This window comes from Dendronephthya gigantea, unplaced genomic scaffold, assembly GCF_004324835.1.
Source record: "Dendronephthya gigantea isolate DGI-Jeju-01 unplaced genomic scaffold, DenGig_1.0 000001F, whole genome shotgun sequence".
Lineage (NCBI taxonomy): Eukaryota > Metazoa > Cnidaria > Anthozoa > Malacalcyonacea > Nephtheidae > Dendronephthya > Dendronephthya gigantea.
The window spans coordinates 4,771,536-4,790,854 of NW_021163011.1; the positions used below are offsets into that span (position 1 = coordinate 4,771,536).

Below are 19,319 nucleotides of genomic sequence, written 5' to 3' on the forward strand. Positions count from 1 at the left end.
ATATTATACAACACAGTATACAAAACTCAAAAGTTATAATGCATAACGAATGAGGCGCGAGGCGGTATTTATTATAGGAGCAGTTTCAATTAAACACGACATTACTTGTGGTTGGCAAATAATCCGTAAGTTTATTTAATCATGACTTATTATCACTATACTGAATATTATCTGCATGGTATGAATAAGTGACACAAGTAAGAAAAGGTCTAGGGTTGCTGGGTAAAGTATTTCAAATCACATTTGCCTCAATCGTGAACCGGCTGCGAGTGCTTAAACGAACTCTGTCTCTGGGTCTCTGCCACGAATTATAGTTTGTTGAAGCCGCGTGCACGATCACAGAATCCAATGCATAACGATGAAAACATAAAAAATAAACGCTACTAAAATCTTTTTGATAATTATGTAAAATGTATATTTATGGTTATAATAGTAAATAGGTTTTGGCGACTTGCGATATATTATTGCGACTCACTTGAAACGTAGCTAGTGCAGTTAAAGGACATTGAAACAAGAATTAAGATTTGACGAATGTAAGAATTAAAGACGACCAGACGATTTAAAAGACAACCTTCATCCGACAACTCAGCGATGTTTGTCTGTAAATGGTAAAATTGATATATTACAGATTATACAAATTATTGTAAGTGGCCAAGGAAATGTATCAAAATGTCGCATGAGCCTACATTTCGAAGATACAACGATATTAGTATTACTGATTTAAAGGACGATTCGGTTCGAAGCGACGAGTTCAATTTGGTGGCACGCATGAATAGATCTAGATAGTCAAGATAATTATAAAACGGCGATTTGTACTTGAGTCTAGAGAATAATTTCAATGACAAAATATCTGTGAGTCTTTGAGGCCAATAATCGTTGAGCCAATAGCTGGGTTTCAGTCACGTGACAGATTTAGCACTTGGTGGTCGACTCCAGATGGGAAAATATTTATCAAATAGAGTAAGATATTCATCAGTGTAGGCTTTGACCTAATATTGAGTAGATGTTATGTGCAATTTAACAAAATTTGCACACTTCCAATATGTGTGAAGAACACATAGCCAAGTGTTTCGCTATGTATTAGTCTTGAGTGAAACCCACCTATAATGACAAATTCTAGCCAGGTCACCTCTCAAAAACCTTAACCAGCCGACAACCAAGTTTAAAAAGTAAAGAGACGAACAAATTCTGAGTAAACCAGTGTTGCTAGATTACTGAATAAATTAGCCAAGTATATTACCATATTCGTTGTTTTCTTTGTTTGAAACAAAGAAATCAAAGGGCCGACTATAACAATATTTTGCTTAATATAGGAATAATATAAATGATTCAAATAGAGTCATCTTCAGACAGTTCCAATTGCGTCTTGTAGAACTCATATATTGCATTCTCAAGATGTCTTAGTACTCGGAACTTGTTTAATTTTACCCCCAGTCCCGGAGCTTGGCCATGCATGCCCATAGCAGAGCATCGTTTTTCTCTCTCCAGCCTAGTAGGCGATATAAAACGAAAACCATCAGCATAGCGGGACTACATCTTCAGGCTGACTATACGTTACTATTTGCTACAAAGTTAAAGGTACTAATTTTTATTGCATAGTTTGTTTAGTGTAGCAGCGCAAGAATCTTCAGAAATCGTTTGAATGACAAAATGTAAGTTTTCATTTAGTCCTTATGCTTATGTATTTCTTAAAATAACTCATCCAGTCGCTCGGTTGTAACATAATAAATAAAGGTTCGAAAAATTGTTCATTTTTTCCACAATCAGTGGAGGAAACTAAACTAATTAAAGATTAAGGAGAGAGCCTTTTTGAAGACCAGTTTTGTCTTGGTTACTAATTTAGGTTAAGACGAAGAGTTTTCTCATGTGCGTTATCACTGGTGATCATTGTTCAAACCGCATTGATAATTACAGTCGGATTTTTCCTGCCGAAGCTGAGCCGTGTATTCGTCGGAGTGTATGACAAGAATTTCATACATGTAAATAACATACATGCAATTGATAAAGGAACGCAACAGAATATTCTATATAAAAATGGTCTCCATAATCAAACAGCTGATATAGGATACCTTATCCCAAAGATAAGCGAAAGTTTTGGACGCAATCTGCAAATAAATTTCGGTGATGGTGTTCAATCAAAGCTGACATTTGATTATGCAGAATTGCATATCCCTGCAAAAATTAGCAGCTACTCAGGAAATCAACGAACAAACAGGTCAGAAACGTATAAAAAATACGTTTTTGTTCATTCATCGTACACAGAACAAATGTCAATGAGTATGTTAAGTGTTCTAAGTCTTTGTGGACAAGCCCAATTTGGTGGAAGGAGGGTTGTGAGACCATTTATTTTTAAATCCAGATTTGTCAGCACTGAAAATGGTAAATCATTGGGCACTCTTTTTGACTTGAAATACTTGGATGAATTATTAGACCATGCTGGATATGCACCCATGGTTAGTAAAAAGGAATACGTTTCTGAATGCAAACCAACGGATCCCATGTGACTGTACATTTTCTTTATCTCGGGGATACGACGAAGCAGTGGAACAAACGTTATTTTAGAAATTTTAAAATGACGGACGAATATTACGACTCTATCTTCGAGAAGACAAAATCAAAAGGGTGGGTAGAATGTATGTTTTTAGACAAATCTATGGGTTTAGCTCCTAGCAAGAAACAATTCTGCATTAATCCAGCGATTATTAAAAGATTGGAAAGTATTTGAAAGGGATATTGTCGGTGGAGCAAAATGTTTGAATATTTTACTATGGAGAGGAATAGGTGGTGGTGTGTATCGAAGCTATTTCACGGAAAATGATTTGAGATTTCCTCACTACGAAATTCATTTTGCCTTAAAACCAAGCGAGCCAGTCCAACAAGAAGTAGCGCGTTTTCGAAAAAGATTTCTACCTGATCGTTTTATAACAGTGTATGTACGCTCTGAATTTATACTTAAACCCCATGGTTAATTTTTTTCTTAAAAAATGCATCGATGTTATTGTTGATGTTGCAAATGCACTTAAAGCAATGTCAGGGATATCCCATGTGTTCGTTGCATCTGATATGTCAAAGTACGGTTCTGCAGTGCTTTCTAACTACGCGAATAAAGCAAAAGAAAAAAATCCTTTTCCAGATATTTATAAATCTTTAATATCGAGAGTTGGCGGGACGGTTTATAACTACAACGCAACCTCCAGTTTTGTAACAGAACGTGATTCCATTGCGCTGGTTGATCTTACGCTTCTTACGCAAGCGCAGTATCTCGTGACAGCCGGAGATGAAACGATGTCTTCATTTGTTCGCTGGGTGGCTGGGAAATTTCTAGCAAACCACCGTGAAGATAAAGAGTTGTGGTCTAAAATTTCTGTTTGTAATAAATAATAATACTATACTAATTTTTATAGGCTTTATAATTATTCACAAAACCAGAATAATTATTGGCAACCCAGAATGTCTTCTGGATTGAAAGGCCTGGGGATTTTGTATAAAACTTTTTAACGACATTTTAACCGTTATTAGCTAAGTATATTGTACAAAATGTTAAGTGTGTAATATATTATTACCAGGTACGCCGGAACAGGGGAGGGCAGCTGCCCCCTTTCCTTTTACCAGCAGGGGCAAATGGGGAAGTACATGCACCCTTTCATTTCAAGGATTACTGAAAAACGTCAGGACACCGAAATCTTCTTGGAGTGATAAATCGTGATAAAACTATTTTCAACAGACGTTTTGCAAACATTTTCCATACATGCGCCGTTACCCTTTCATGGAAATGCTCCCTCGCTTCGTTCCGGCGTCCCTGATTATTACATTAAATTAATTTTTAAATTATTAAAAGTTAGGTCGAGCAAATGTTTTCTCCTTATTTTCTTTGTCTTTGACATGAAAGTGTTGGATGTGTTGTTTTGTCTGTAAGCATTTGCCGCGACAAATTCCTCGCGGTACTTTTCCGGAATAGTTGCCAACAAAAATAGAGCTAACGTCGGGCTAAAGCTCTTATCACCCAATCACTATCTTGGAGACGTGCATTTACCCATTCTCTGCACATGGGAGGAGTATCTATATGATAAAGCCTATCACTGCACACTATTAAAATCAGGTATGGCTTGTTTGAGAAACTTGTTTGTGCGTTTTTGCGTGTAAAGCTGGCCGCAGTAGCGCAGTCAGCGGTGGGGCACGTGTTTTCGGCATGCTTCATGTTCTTCATATGACATTCTCTTGTTCTGGTGATCGACTAATCGTGGTCGTTGAAATATTTTTAAATTCATTTAAAAGTGTTTTTGGGATGGTATTTTTCAATACTAATTTATCAAAAGATTACGTGAATTTGTAGAGCCATGTTTACTCTCCATCTTTTCCGGAGAATTAGGCCAGACGTATTAAGGCCAATTGGTTGGGTAAGTGCTCCAATAATTTGTGTCTATCACTTCATTTATATGTTGAGAAATTATTATGAATATTTACACAACGAGTGTTGTATTGTCATATATAAAAAAAATGAATTTGACGAAACGTCTTTGGATTCAAAATCTTTCCACAATACAAAATGTACAAATCCACAAATAACATATTATAAAATATAAAATTTTTAGGTCTGCAGACCTTGCTTATCAGCATTTTCATCTGACTCTACAAAGGTACTGTGTAAGAACAGTCCAAAATCTGTGCCATTTTATTTCATCTTTCATATATTCTATTTCAAATAATTTGCTGTTATCAAACTACTAGAGTGTGTGCCTATTTTTTCAAACCATTTCAATTACATGGCACATAATTAAAACAGCAATTGTATTTTGTGTAACATTATATACTTATGGAAAATTGAAATCCGGTTAGGAAAATGTTGACCAGATTCGCAATATTGGAATTTCTGCTCACATTGACTCTGGGAAAACAACATTGACTGAAAGAGTGTTGTTTTATACTGGAAGATAAAGACAATGCATGAGGTAATCTACATAATAATATATTTGAACGAACCAGGAATGTTCAGTTTGAGAATTAGAGTCTTTATTTTATGTTTTGAAATCCCAGGTAAAAGGTAAAGATAACGTTGGTGCCACCATGGATTTTTCTAGAACGACAGAGAGGAATTACAATACAGGTAGGAATTCTATACTGTATCAGATCAATTATATTTGTCAGAGTGTTTTCTAGTAAATGTAATCTCAAAGTGATCTGTCTTTTTTGTTTCATTGCTACGTTTGCTGAATGGAAGAATCATAATATAAATATTATTGATACACCAGGTCAATAAATGCTTTAGTACTAATAATGATTTTAAATAAATAATATAAATTATGTATAGATTATAAAATTTAACGGCCTTTAATGCTTTAGTACTAATACCTACCATGCTTTAGTACTTACCCCAGGATGCTTTAGTACTAATTCCCACCATGCTTCACCGCCCTCCTAGCATGCTTCAACACTTTGTTGCGGATTCAAAAGTTTACACATTCACATGTATCCACTGATTCATTTGTGTTCGGAAACTTCTTGTTGCGGATTCAAAAGTTTACACTTCCAGATGTATCCACTGATTCATTTGTGTTCGGAAACATCTTGTTGCGGATTCAAAAGTTTACACTTCCAGATTTATCTGCGAAAACGATACGTGGGTGCAGCTACTTTCTGACGCGGAAATTTTTTTTTAAGGTCATGTTGATTTTACTGTTGAAGTGGAAAGAGCTCTTCGTGTTCTTGATGGTGCTGTGTTGGTTTTGTGCGGAGTTGGAGGAGTTCAGGTATACAAGAAATGTTTTAAAATTAATAAACAAATTGGATAATTTTTCATGAGCAGTCAACCCATCCTTACAACTTCGAGGGGAAACTCTTCTATTTATTGGTTTTTGGATGAAGAGCAGTCTTTTGGCCACTTTGAAAAACTCCGGTTCGAAATGAAAATTAAATTTAGGCCGCAAAATAGTAGAAATTCAGCGTACGTTTTTTAAAAATTATAGAGTCAAACATTGACAGTAAACAGACAGATGAAAAGATACAACGTGCCGTGCATTGCTTTCATTAATAAACTTGACAGGTGAACTCTGGATAATCGGCTCTTAACACTTTGAATGGATTCATTTACTGAATCAATGTTATTTATCATTGATAGGATGGGTGCAAATCATAAAAAAGTTCTTAGTCAAATGAGGTACGTGCTAGGTACTGAGAATGCACCATGCATTCATTTTACCCCGTTTGAAGAATTCAATTAATACTGTCCACAAAATCTATTTCTTATTTGTTAAATTTCTTTGTATTGATTTTGATGGAAGTATTCTGTTACTAAAAAAACATTCAATAGAACTGTCTGGTGAAGTTTGAACGAAAAATTTTACATATGAAGTTTAAATGATAAAGTATGCATAAAAGAGCATCACACCAACCAATGAGGGCCACTTTTTTATATTGCAGAGCAAAGTTAAATCACAATGCCGCGTTTGTGCAGTTACCAATTGGTTTAGAACGGAATCACACGGGTGTTGTGGATATCATTAGAAGGAAAGCTCTATATTTTGATGGAGAGTATGGGTAGGAAATATGAAAAGATATGATACGGAAAATTATGTTATAGATAATATAGAAACGATCTCGAGGTTCTGTGTTGTATTTTCATAGGAACAATATAAGAGAAGAGGTCATACCCGAAGATATGGTTCATGAAGTAAACGTTAGGCGAGAAGAGTTAGTTGGTAAATATAAGCCCCCAAAATGTGCTTCAAATCTCAAATTTCTCTATTGTTTTTTACATTTCCCCGGAAAGGAATCGTGTTTAATGTCCAATTTCCAAATCGGGTATCTTTTAGAAGCTGTTGCAAATGTTGATGATGGCTTGGGTGAATTATTTCTTGAGGAAATTCAACCAACGAGTGATCAGCTGATGGTGCGTCAATGTGGTTAAATATTAATTTAACAGAGTTTTTAGTTTGGAATTTTTAATTTCATTCGTTCATTTGCTCTCTCATAGAGATGCTATAGTTAAGCAAAAATTATACCTACATTTTGAAGCCATCCATGCACTTTCGTCATGCGGTAGTTATGATATTTCTTGAATGCTATATTGATCATTAAAATAACTCGCGGGCGTAGCTAAAGCAGTGAGCTCTACATGTATCAAATGTCTCCGCATCGATAATCCACAACATGAATAGGAATTTTTGCTTAGTTTTTCTTGTAAATGGAAAAGATGTTTGTTTGTTCGAAGTTCAAAGTTTATTTATATTCAAAGGGATTCAAATATTTCCGCGCAGGAGACCGAAACTGACGTACTATAGCGCGTCAATTTCCGTCATCTTTGGCTTCACTTTTTGGCCTCACGAAAGTCTTAAGTCTTATTCCAGATACATGTGTAGCTCACTGGGCTAAAAGGAAAAATTAATTGGATCAAACTGTCGCAAACGATTTTCTTGAATGCATTTTTTCATTGTAGTCTGCATTTTTTCATTGTAGTCTGCTATTCGACGGTCGACTATCAAAAGGTTGTTTACGCCTGTTTTCGTTGGTTCTGCTCTGAAGAATAAAGGCGTACAAGTAATTTTATGTTATAATCAGTATGTTGACACAAAATGTTTGAATCACGAGGTAGCCCTGTACACGTTACGCCAAATTATGCGAATTATTATAATACGCATGATAGTGCGGCTACACTTTTACTCAAAACTCTTATTAACGAGTAATTTTAATTCGTTTAATTAGATTATGTAAAGTAGTTAAATGTTGTTTGGTGTATAATTCGTTTTATCCATAAAATTCTCATATCTATCTAGCCTTTACTGGATGCAGTTGTTGACTATTTGCCGAGTCCTCCGGATGTGGCAAATTTTGCTTTAGATCCTGAAGAGTAAGCATAATGATTAATCAGTTTATTTCAATGAGGTTATTTACTTTGTGGTTAATATATGCATATTTAGTTCAGATAGAAAAATCTTGATGGATTCATCAGGTGATGGTTTAAATCCTTTTGTTGGCCTGGCATTCAAACTTGAGGTAAATCCTATCCATTTGTATCATCAAACCCATGCATTTTGACTAATTAAAATGTTCATGTTAGGAGAATTTTTAAACATGATATTTTTGTTTTCCTAGGCTGGAAAATATGGTCAGTTGACTTACGTAAGGGTCTATCAAGGTTCTCTGAAGAAGGGAACATTTATTTTCAATACGAGAACTGGGAAACGTGTTCGTGTTCCCAGGATCGTGAGAATGCACAGTGATGTCATGGAGGTTTGTACACAAAACTTTATCAACAACGTTGTTACATGTTCGAATATAATGCTGTCTATACTACTCCCTATATCTATACTACGTCGCTCACGCCAGAGTAATTATTTGTTGATAACACATTAGTATCATGTCTAGTGTCTAGTGTCATAACATTCGACCAATTCAAGAGATGAGCGAGAATTTGATTTTTTGTAGGATGTAAGTGAAGTAAGAGCAGGGGATATTTGTGCGTTATTTGGAATCGACTGCGCGTCTGGAGATACCTTTACAGCTGAAGGAGCTCAAAAAATGTCAATGGTACATTGTTTACATAATTTTTTTATGGCAATGCTTTCTAGCTGTCTTTATACGAACTGAAAGTAGAACTTATCTCCTAGCTGTTCTTCAGATTATAATCAACTACACTGGGCTGTTAGATATCATGATTTCATCCATGCATTTGCACTTGATAGGAACCGATATTTGTGCCTGATCCAGTTATATCTCTTGCCGTAGAAGCTCAAAATAAGGTATATTTTTATGCTTGGATATGTCTCGACTCTCGAGTACATTAGCATTTGCAGATTTGAAAATGTGGCTTAATGACTTAAAAATGTGGCCATATGACCTAAAAAGTAATTGAATCATATGCAGTGGTGGCGAAAATGGTGGTGGTGGGGGATTAATATTATTATATTGGTGTTAGCAGACCGTAAAAACAATATATTTCAAAAGGCTGAACGTGAATATATGAATGTTTCCTCTCATTTAACGATCGTTCGCCGCCACTGATATTTTCTTTTGTTGTGTAACTTGTCTTTCATCTTTTTACCACATGATTTTGTATAGAACGACCTGGATGCATTTTCTAAAGCGATCAACAGATTTACAAGAGAAGATCCAACTTTTAGAGTACATTTTGACGACGAGAGTAAAGAGGTGCGATCATGCACTGTGCATGCGTTAGCTACATGATATAACCAATAACGATATGCCCTCTAACGATATAACGCTATTTTACTCCCGAATTATGGCGTTTCACATGTATGTTTGACAAACTAGCTGTCAAACGTTAGGTCAGCAACACTTGCTCACTGCTCACTGCTCAGGTTTTCACCGCCTTCAAGGAATTAGTTAAAGGGATCCGTAAGTCATCCATTTGTGGATGACTTTTAAATGAGCTTTTAAACAGGCACTAACTATCCGAACTAACTCTCGGAAACTTGGACTTTTTGTCGCAAATCCTGTCCACGATCCCCCGTTGTTGGAATCATAATATTAAATTTTACATTCAGACAATCATATCTGGTATGGGTGAGCTGCACTTGGAAATATACACAGAGGTGTTGTTTTTACTTTTCTTTTATTGCTCTATATGTTAATGCGTTGGTATATGATTTCCTTTAATAATCGCTATAATACAAAAACGTGGGCATTCATGAAAGTAAGAAAAACATTTTTTTACATCTGTTGATATGTCGATACCTCTTGTATATCCAAGTAATTTGGAAACTGTTTGAAAATTCCGTTCAGAGAATGAAAACAGAATATAATTGTCCTGTGATTTCTGGTAAACCGAAAGTTGCTTTTAGAGAGACTATTGGAAGCTCTATAGAGTAAGTAAAAAGTCTGAAAAATAATGTTTTTTTGAAGGTTGCTGCACTTATTAGCCATTTCCCAAACGAGCAGGGTACTGGGTCTATGGATTGTTCTATGGACTGCATCTATGGAGAGACAGGACTGAATCTGCGTCAGGAAATCAGAAAGTCTGAGATTTTTGCGACTAAACCCAGTCCCTGCTCAATTGGAAAATGGCTAATTGGTATTCTCGTTATGTTTTATCCTGTCTGATGTTAAAGTACATTAGTCATGATTAGTGCAGTATCTCACAATACTATTGCAATGAACTGAAGTAAGTTACCTTGACCTACACTTTCATTTGACTTTCGAAAGTACGTTTCACTAAGCTGTCAAATCTTTACGTTGCTGAAATAATTCTCGGAATTATTTCTCTATCATACTTTTCTATGAGAGGCAACATGTATATAAAATTCAATTTCTGACTGACATTAGAAATAAATAATATGATACGTTTTAACTGTTCAGATTTGATTACATTCATAAGAAACAAAGTGGAGGCTCTGGGCAATATGGACGGGTGATTGGAAAAGTCGAGGTAATGGGAATCTTTCGTTGTATTCCGGGCTATAATGCCTACATTCATACAATCGTCAATCAATTTCACGTGATCTGATATGTTGAATTCTCTGTCAGTTGTATTCAGTAAAAATATTTTACCCGATTTAGTTTCTTTTCACGTGGATCTAATATTCCCAGCTTTTAACAACCCATGAACGGCAACTGTAACCGTGACGCCGTATAAAACAGGGAGCAGAATTGAGTGCATGTGACTCATGCGAGGAAAAAGTATTCTCATGCATGCTCAACCTTGTACCCAGGGTCTTTTAACTACGTACGAGCTTGATGCATGCTTCACTTTCGTTTTCATTGACCATCTGTGGAAACCTGAACATATCTGAGGCATCTCAAATATATACTGTCATCACTGCATCTACAAAAATCTGAAATGTTTTTATTCCATTTAGCCTTTGCCAGAAAAAGAATACACAAAAGTAGAATTTGACGATGCAACGATCGGAATGAACATTCCAAAAAATTTTATTCCTTCAATTGAAAAGGTAACAAACGGAATTATATATTACCTATCCGTACAGCTTTGCTACCTGTAAATTGGAATTCAATTTTATGTGATCTTTTCTCGCCTTAGGGATTTTACGAGGCATGCGATAGAGGACATTATTCAGGACATAAGATATCTGGAGTAAAGTTCGTTCTTATTGACGGTTAGTTTTCCGTGCGAAGTTCGCTAGTAATGACTAATGGCAAAATTTTTAAAAAATCAGGCGGTTATAGTTGAAACTTTTCGCACGAGGTTTAAATCCTGATAACAGAGTCCTGATGCCATGCATGAAGGGTTTGATTATAACAGCCAGGCTGGTGTGTTCTTATGCACGTGTTTATTATTATTATTATAGTATCTAAGGCCTGTTTCAGACGTCGAACTTCTCATATGCCGAATCTAATGTTAACGAGCTGAAGAGTAAAGTCTGCTAATTTGCATTCGATTCGGCATATGAAAAGTTCGACGTTTGAAACGGGCCTAAGAGATTTATTTCAACATTAGTTTTTATATGGTCTCTCATTCTCATATGAAATCTGTCACAACCTAGAATATTACATCTTTTACCACACTGTCTAACATTAGCACCTATCCTCATGCAACCGAAAAGCTATTTATTTTGTATCCTTATTGATGTACATTATTTTGTATGGAATCGCTGGTTTCGACAGGTGCCGCTCATGCAGTTGACTCAAGTGATATAGCCTTTCGTATGGCTGCAATTGGCGCGATGAGACAAGGTAATGACATTTTAGAAATCGCGGATCAAACGATTCTAGAATCCCTTGAATCCTTTGCTAAGTTTGCTTTGATGACTAGCGTTAGAATGAACAATCAGAATTGAGGTCTGCCATTTTTTCTCTGTTGTCATATTATGGCTGATAACATAAAGATGGTATTAGGATTGTTTTGTTTTTAACGACGCGAGATTTATTAAATCCACTGTCTTTGTATTTGCTTATTCCAGCAATGTCATCAAGTTCCCCTGTTATCCTTGAGCCAGTGATGAGTGTTGAAGTTAATGCTCCCATGGAATTTCAGGTGCATTCTTTCGAAGCTATTTATTTTATTTTCGATGGGATCGTAAATTGTTTAACCAATCAATCTGATGTTGTTTAGGGTTCTGTCATAGCAGGGCTGAATCGACGGAATTGTGTAATTACGGGAACAGATGGTAGTGGGGATATTTCACATTGTACACAGAGGTATATAGGTGGTGTCCTTTTAAATGAATGAGTTATAAGCCTTCCGAAGTTGCAGTAAAGGATTGGCAATAGTGATATTACAATGCAACACGAGGCTGTTTTGGGGACAAACATTCTGTTTACGTCTTAAACCAGTTCCTTAATGCTACGTCGGCCTCACTATCACCAGTCCACTAACTTCGGAATGCAATTGTTGGATAACACAGCCTATCTGTTTACTAATTTTGTCATGTTATAAATATTTTAGCTCACAAATTGATAACTTTTTTAGGTGCCACTTAACGATATGTTTGGCTATGCATCGGAATTAAGATCACTAACACAGGTAAAATGAGGCACAAATCCAATTTGGTAACCATGACCGTTTTACTGCACCAAAATTCATTTACTTTAACGTAATATTGACTTTCGTAGAGTTGGTTAATGGATATATATATATATACATGTATATATTGGTACGCTGGCGTACATGCGTTTTCTCGCTGTAAAATGATACAATACAAGTTCTGTTTTCTTAAATACACACAATTTTTCATGTAATCCTTTCACTCTCTCTTAGAAATACATAAGAAAATATATACTATTTTTTGGAAAAGGCCCTGTTGGTCTACAGTCATGACTTTCATTGTGAAGAAAATAATTAGTGTGAATTAGTCAATTACTGACTACCGTGAATCATAGAATAATAGTGAGGCGATTTTAACCTCCCGCTCATTGAGTGTGCATGGATGGTCTTTTAGATATTCGGCTTTTCCACTACGTCGTCGAAATTTAACTATTCCCTTCTTTATTATCAACTAGGGAAAAGGTGAATTCACCATGGAATATTGCAAGTATTTACCTGCCTCACGTCAGATACAGGCTGAGTTGATCGAAAAGTACAACAATCAAAGACAGCAAAAAGCAAAAGCCAGATAATACACACCGCCACATGCAGTGACGCGGGTATATCCTTCCATGCAGCTCACATCCTGCTTACTCATCTCAAGCCAAGCCTTACTACACAAGAATCTGTCAACTCTCAAGCCCAGGGATACGAGAAGTTAAGTTGGTTGAGATGAAGGAATTTTATCTGATGGTGTAGTGGTTTAAAAGATTGTTATCACTTCGAATGCTCTACCACAACAAAGGAAATGCTATTATAGAATGAAAAACACTTTTATTTATACAGATTTATTTTAATAAACGTAAAGGCGACCGCTATATTACTTTTTTTGTATGTATCCTTTCACATTGTCTTGTCGATTGTTGGCTGGTTTCCAGCCTCAGAGCAAACCAGAAAGCGTTCAGGTGAAAATGCATCCTTATCAGTTTATGTCCACATGCAGACGCCCCTGAGATAGGATATTGTCAGATTAATGTGAAATCCATAAAAAAAAACAATTGCTATAAAATCGTTACTATATATTTATAAAATTGTGATATATATAAATGATTATAAATTATTTACAAACATTGAAAATATTTAAAGTAAAAAAGAGTTGCACGGCGCTGGTTGAGCGGATCGCTTTATGTTTGTTTACTGCTGTCTCGTCAGATATATCTCACCCCATGCATGCAAGTTTTTCAGTTGGCCGGGGATGATCATGTTTGACTGACTGTTAACATGGTTGCATGATGATGATAACTGCAGGATGTTCATGGTTGAAAATATCCAACGTCGATCGATTGTCCGTTCGCCGGCTATAAATGCATGGCTACAGCTTTTTTATCTGGTCATCATTGTTCTGCGAATGGATTATAGCAAGCTGCGGGGTGATCTTGGTTTGCGGAGTGATGGTTGTTTGAAAGTCCAACTTCGATCGCCCGTATATCCTGAGCTAAGGTGGGTTCAGCCTTCAGCGGGGTATGGTTGGAAGACTGAACATTGTTGATTCTCTGGCTAACAGCCTGATGTCGCGTAACCCGACCAGTTGCAGATTGCTTTGCCATCTTTGAACCACACACGACGTAAGAACCACGACGTTTACGAAAGATACCGCGGAAAAAGCCTGACACTCTTTCAGTGAATGATCGTGAAAGTCTCAGCCTTAAATATACATGGTGTTAATGAAATTAGTTGAATGTAGTTTTTTTTACTTTTATATGAATTTTAGTTGAGTCACTAAATCGTCCATGTCATTATGGTCAGGGGCAAATCAATGAATTAAATCAGATTCACATGCATGCTTACCATGTAAAAATTATGGTAAACGTTTAAAAAAATTAAACCATGCAGAGGTAAATGGAAATTACAATGGTGATTGACGGGAACGAATTGACATTATATACGTACTTAGACACTTACCAAGAGTGTTTTGCGACTTCTTTTAGACTTGGCCTGTTTTTTGGATTCATTGCGAATAATTTCGTAAGAAGGTCTTTGACTTCTGTAAGAAAATATGTGTTTGACTATTACTTGTAGTCTTGTGGCAGGTAATTCCGTAATTGGTCAAACGTGGTGTTCATTAGTTTAAAACGGTATCCTATTGGACTGGGTGCTGTCAATATAAGTGATATAATATAGTGAAAGCAGATCTGCAATGGAAAAAACTATTTGCACTGCTAGGCTATTTTTATTTTACTACCATGCATGTGATAAATAAACTAATTTCAATTATTGGTGTTGCATAATACTTTTAACAAAATTTTACACTTGCCTTCAGATATGTGGTCAAATTTTGGCAGTCCCGCTATGACATCTGAAAACGTGTTATAATTTGTATAAGGCGCTCGACCATACAGCATCTGATATATTACAACTCCAATTGATCGTACAGCCTCTTTTGAAGGATCATATTGTCTATTTATCACATATTCTGGTGGCACATTCATTTCACTGCCTGATGGGGATAGAGAAATAATTATAGCTATAATATAACCAATTTATATCTGTGATCTTAATTATTATCACTAGAAAGTCGATAAATACATAACCCGCACCGAAAATAAATTTCCCTTGAAAATATAGGCGTTGCCGCAAGGCTGACGGAATTGGTGATAAGTCGAGCAATTGGTACTCGCGAGTGTCGGGTAATTTTTCCTGAAATCGTTTGCGTTCTCCCTCCCCGGTTTTGGCACGTCCACCTATGCTTGTCACATTTGTTTTTTGTCCGGTTATATGTGTAACTTGTAATCATTGTATGATGAATACTAACCACAATATTCGTCGAGGACTTTGCCAGATTTATGTTTTGAGGCCAATCCAAAATCAATTAGCTTAATCTCATCTGTGTCGAAGTCGTAGAGAATATTCTCTAATTTGATGTCACGATGAACGATGTTTTTCGTCTGCATTGCAAGTTCAACATCAAGCAACTTCGTGATATATTTTTTAGTTTCATCTTCGGTAAAGAACCCCCCTTTATCCTGTCGAAGGTCGAATAAGTCTTGACAGTGAGTGGGTCGCTCACAGATAATAACAAATACATCAGGAGAAATCCTTTGGTAATGCAGGAACGTGATGACATTAGGATGTTCCTTCATTTTCTTCAGGTAGTAGACTTCACTTGGCACAAGACCTAAGTCTTTATCCTGAAAAAAAATGAGTCAACAGCTAGGTTATATATAGTAGCTTGGAAAAATCCCTTTCAGAGAACTTAATGCCACGCATGGAATACACAAAATGGTACTCGCCTTGCAATACTCTTCGACTGAAATGTATTTCACAAATTTCACAGCAACCTGCAGAAACACATAGTATATCTCTTGAAAGAAGGCTACTGAATACTATATTAGTACAAAAGTCACGCCCCTAAATGATCCCTATAACACAAGGACGTTTAAGACTACACTTTCTTCTCTAACTGATCGATTATGAGTCTTTTATTATTATTATTATTATTGTATTTTTATTATTATTAGTCGTATGATTTACAAAACTCACGGGTGTCTTCTTTTCTCCTTTCATGGCGTAGCCTTTATAAACCGAACCATAACCACCCTTTCCGATTAAACCATTTTCAGCATAATAGTACATCGTATCTGAAAGTAATGAACATTGTTAACCCGAATATGTCATTATTTTTAATTAATTATCTATGGCAGTTATTATAAGCTGCAAAAGGACGGTAATGATGAAACTTGTATAATTGTTAATGAGGTAAGATGAACTGCCTCAAGTCGAAACGGCTTGGGGAAGGCGAATACTTTGTGAAAAGAGGTGGAATACTTAGTAAAAAGAAGTGGAATGGTTTGTTGCAGGGCCGCGGAACCATTTAGAAAGTGGGGAGGGGACTGACAAAAAAGAGCACTTTCTCAATTAGAACTATATCACATCTTCAAAGACAGTGAAATTCACTGAATTACACTGTATGTAATTATTAATTACAACCGGAATGCAACATTTTGCTAAATACAAATCTCCACTGAGTCTGAGTTCATGTACTACAATTAAACACAGATTTAATGACTCAAAGAAGGGCACGTTCGCTTGAAAAAGGGGGCACATTTTGGTATTTTCAAAAGTGTGGTGGGGCACCGTGCCCCAGTCCCCCCGGTCCCGTGGCCCCTGGTTGCAGACCTAAACAGGGAAAGGGACATGAAAAAGCTAGGCATCTATTTATTCCGCTAACCAAGTCTTACCTTTTGAGCTGCCGACTTGAATAAGAGTTTCTCCATCAATCACTTTAGCTTCGCGGGGCCACACATACTCAGGTAATGCTCCGACTTGATTGTCTTGAATTATATTCCATTGAATGAGTTTCTCCCGGAAAATATTACGTCCTTTTACTTTAACATCGTTGATGCTTGATTTAGAAATATTGAAGGAAGGTCAATTTAATAAGTCACTCGAACGTGGCTAACTGCTTTGGAATTTTTGACAATGATCCCCACTAGATATGGAAATCCTGTAAGCTAAGCTTACAGCCGGCATGCATGCGTAATTCTTAGTAGAGTTAGTATACAAGTCAGCATTGGGGTTGTGGAAACATTTGCATGCAATTAAAAGGGTATTTGTGATTTATAACAACAAGCCTAAGGAAAACGCATGGCACACAGCTTAAGTTCTTCAAAGTATAGATTGAAACTCACCTTCTGTTAGCGGTATCTTGGAACGCGCTGGTATACGTAGGAGACTGAAGCTGTAAACACAAATTACAACGATATTTTATCGACATTTGTACTTCATCCAACTTTACCGCGGCGCCCAGAATTTGCTTGTTACCCTAAATAAAACTCCTGCATGGTTGTGTCAATACTTACCTTGTTCTCCGAATGTGGGGCTTGAGATTGACGTTCGGATGAAGATTTACGGGTTCTGAAATTATAATTTATTCCATGAAAAAGGCTTACAAATGTCCTCAGTAAATGCATGGATAATAAAATCACTAAAACTATCCATGGTAAATGTAATTAAGAACTACCATGATTAATAAATGTTTAAGTTCGTCCATAAAAAGGACTACTTTTCACCTTTCATCCATGGCCAAGTTTACTATTCCAATAGAGACCAAGCTTTCTATCTGTAATGATATACATAAACCCAGTTCATTAATTGAAAAGTCCAGTTATCTTTTACGCATAGATAAATTCTTATACCTTTTGAATAGACTGCTTGAACTCTGGACGCGGAACATAATAATCAGACCACATGGAGTGGAGACTACTATATATAAAAGAAAGACTCAATGTCTATATCACAGTAATGCATGCGTAAAGATTTGGTTTATGTGTTCTATTGAAAATTATTGGGACATGCCTTTGTAAAAACACCTTTTTAGGGCCGTTTAGAGACTAAGCAGGCCTCGGAACAATATTTCGGTAAAGAGCCGCCTGTTCGATGTGACATTCATGTTTCATATTGGTCTAGGATAGCTTGGCCGCATGTTTTGGTTTATTTTTAAAACTTACCATTCTCTCGGGAAGCAACTGTTTGACTAAAAATGGAACATATTACATTTAACTATTTTACTTTATTACTTTATATATTAATAATTTTATTCTATTATTATTATTTTATTTCTTACCTTGTAGTTTTCAGAAGCCTGAGATGCAACTCGATATTCAAACGGATAACGGATACTCCCATTCGAGCTCCCATAACTGCGGACAAATTTGTATGAGAACATAGTATGTATTATGTATATTGAAGGTTCGAAAGTTGAACCGTGTGTCATGTACAAGAAAATTAAAGTGATTACCTTGTTGTCCTCAACGATGTTTTAAACGCATTATCTGACGTAGAGCCGGAATACGTCAACGCGTTCTGTAAATAAGCGGAACATTTTAGTCATTATTTCAGGCAAAAAAAGTAAAGAGGAGGTTGGTTAGGTTGGTTTGCTCATCGGTTCTGCTCATCAGGATTAATGTGAGGGTGATGCGAATTGTGAATTATTTTGAATTTTTCTGAGCCTAAACTCTCTACTGAAACTGTTCTGTTCATGTTCATTCGAAAGCAAAGCGAACTGAAATGGTGTTAGACATCCGGACAGAATATTGTAATTTAAAAAGTACCGAGGTTCTGAATGTAAACAAAGCGCTGACTTGACACAGTGTTTTCCGAAAGTTTAACTGGTTCTCACCTCGTGAGAAGAATTCTGTATTTTCTCAACAGATACTGTCACACTCCTAAAAATAAGAATAAACAAGCCTATTTTACAAGAGAAAAGATAACTCATTATACCGTTACTCCACGTTTCATGACCGATGAGCGATTTTGCGCAAAATAATACTTTAGACTTTTTTGCTGTTATATGCATTTATTAATGTTTTACTGATCTAAGTTGTCAAGTCATAGAATACAAAGGCGTTTTTAGAATGATGCGTATTTTAGATTACCAACAGACTGTTTGTACGATACGAACTAATTTGTATCTGAGCAAATATTTATCATCTCCCAGAAAAACCCAATCTAAACTTGCAAAGTTTGTTTACGTCGCTTAGAATTGAGTCTTTAATAAGTTCGGAAATTGGTGCTAGTTTTAGCTTCAAACTTCCAAACAACTTTCGCAAAAGTATACAAAATTGTCCGTATTTTTCATTACCTACAATAAAGTTTTGCAAGTCTACAATTTTAATTTGCCAATTCTAGATGCGGTGACTTTTTTGGACTATTTGGATGGCCTTGCTTGCCTGGGTGAAAACTAGTCTATTGTCAATCCAGATAACCTCGCGCCCCAAAGATACATAAAAAACCTAACACATAAACCATAACATTATAATACATAATTTTGGACTGGATCAATATTAGCACCAATACTTACATATTTACTCGATATTCCCAATAT

General features: G+C 36.1%; 2 protein-coding genes and 2 long non-coding RNA genes across 4 annotated transcripts; 3 read left to right on the forward strand and 1 right to left on the reverse strand.

The window, feature by feature from the left end:
- On the forward strand, window positions 1–2,478 carry LOC114528352. The gene is made up of 3 exons (XR_003687485.1): window positions 1–125; window positions 1,600–1,652; window positions 1,844–2,478. It is a non-coding gene; the product is annotated as an uncharacterized LOC114528352 (long non-coding RNA).
- A 1,748-nt stretch (window positions 2,479–4,226) lies between these two features.
- On the forward strand, window positions 4,227–4,925 carry LOC114529294. The gene is made up of 3 exons (XR_003687605.1): window positions 4,227–4,397; window positions 4,593–4,637; window positions 4,837–4,925. It is a non-coding gene; the product is annotated as an uncharacterized LOC114529294 (long non-coding RNA).
- A 15-nt stretch (window positions 4,926–4,940) lies between these two features.
- On the forward strand, window positions 4,941–13,305 carry LOC114530904 (elongation factor G, mitochondrial-like). The gene is given in 27 exon segments (XM_028552525.1): window positions 4,941–4,949; window positions 5,035–5,104; window positions 5,175–5,249; window positions 5,659–5,747; window positions 5,964–6,040; window positions 6,116–6,154; window positions 6,418–6,534; window positions 6,622–6,695; window positions 6,810–6,886; window positions 7,453–7,533; window positions 7,770–7,843; window positions 7,914–7,989; window positions 8,089–8,226; window positions 8,422–8,523; window positions 8,679–8,735; window positions 9,055–9,144; window positions 9,501–9,548; window positions 9,739–9,821; window positions 10,312–10,381; window positions 10,812–10,904; window positions 10,994–11,069; window positions 11,578–11,646; window positions 11,874–11,947; window positions 12,026–12,083; window positions 12,086–12,111; window positions 12,383–12,436; window positions 12,913–13,305. Coding segments are annotated over 27 exon segments (2,013 nt in total). The 3' UTR covers window positions 13,030–13,305.
- A 525-nt stretch (window positions 13,306–13,830) lies between these two features.
- Window positions 13,831–18,710, reverse strand: LOC114530912 (probable myosin light chain kinase DDB_G0284661). Its single transcript, XM_028552536.1, has 15 exons — window positions 18,615–18,710; window positions 18,234–18,298; window positions 18,060–18,135; window positions 17,944–17,969; window positions 17,632–17,698; window positions 17,506–17,555; window positions 17,296–17,350; window positions 17,125–17,174; window positions 16,675–16,838; window positions 15,977–16,074; window positions 15,727–15,774; window positions 15,249–15,624; window positions 14,751–14,933; window positions 14,399–14,480; window positions 13,831–14,140 (listed from the first exon to the last, which is right to left on the reverse strand). Exons 1-15 carry the CDS (start codon window positions 18,708–18,710, stop codon window positions 13,831–13,833), a joined length of 1,746 nt encoding a protein of 581 aa, XP_028408337.1.
- Between the last annotated feature and the right edge of the window lie 609 nt (window positions 18,711–19,319).

Bases quoted from the DNA above. Each gene is read 5' to 3' on its own strand.
- LOC114530912 (XM_028552536.1), bottom strand. From the start codon at position 18,710: ATGAGTTATCTTTTCTCTTGTAAAATAGGCTTGTTTATTCTTATTTTT. The intron at 17,970-18,059 runs GTAAGAAATAAA...TTCCATTTTTAG, and splicing joins AGGCTTCTGAAAACTACAAG to TCAAACAGTTGCTTCCCGAG. The intron at 14,481-14,750 runs GCAAGTGTAAAA...ATTTTCTTACAG, and splicing joins ATTTGACCACATATCTGAAG to AAGTCAAAGACCTTCTTACG.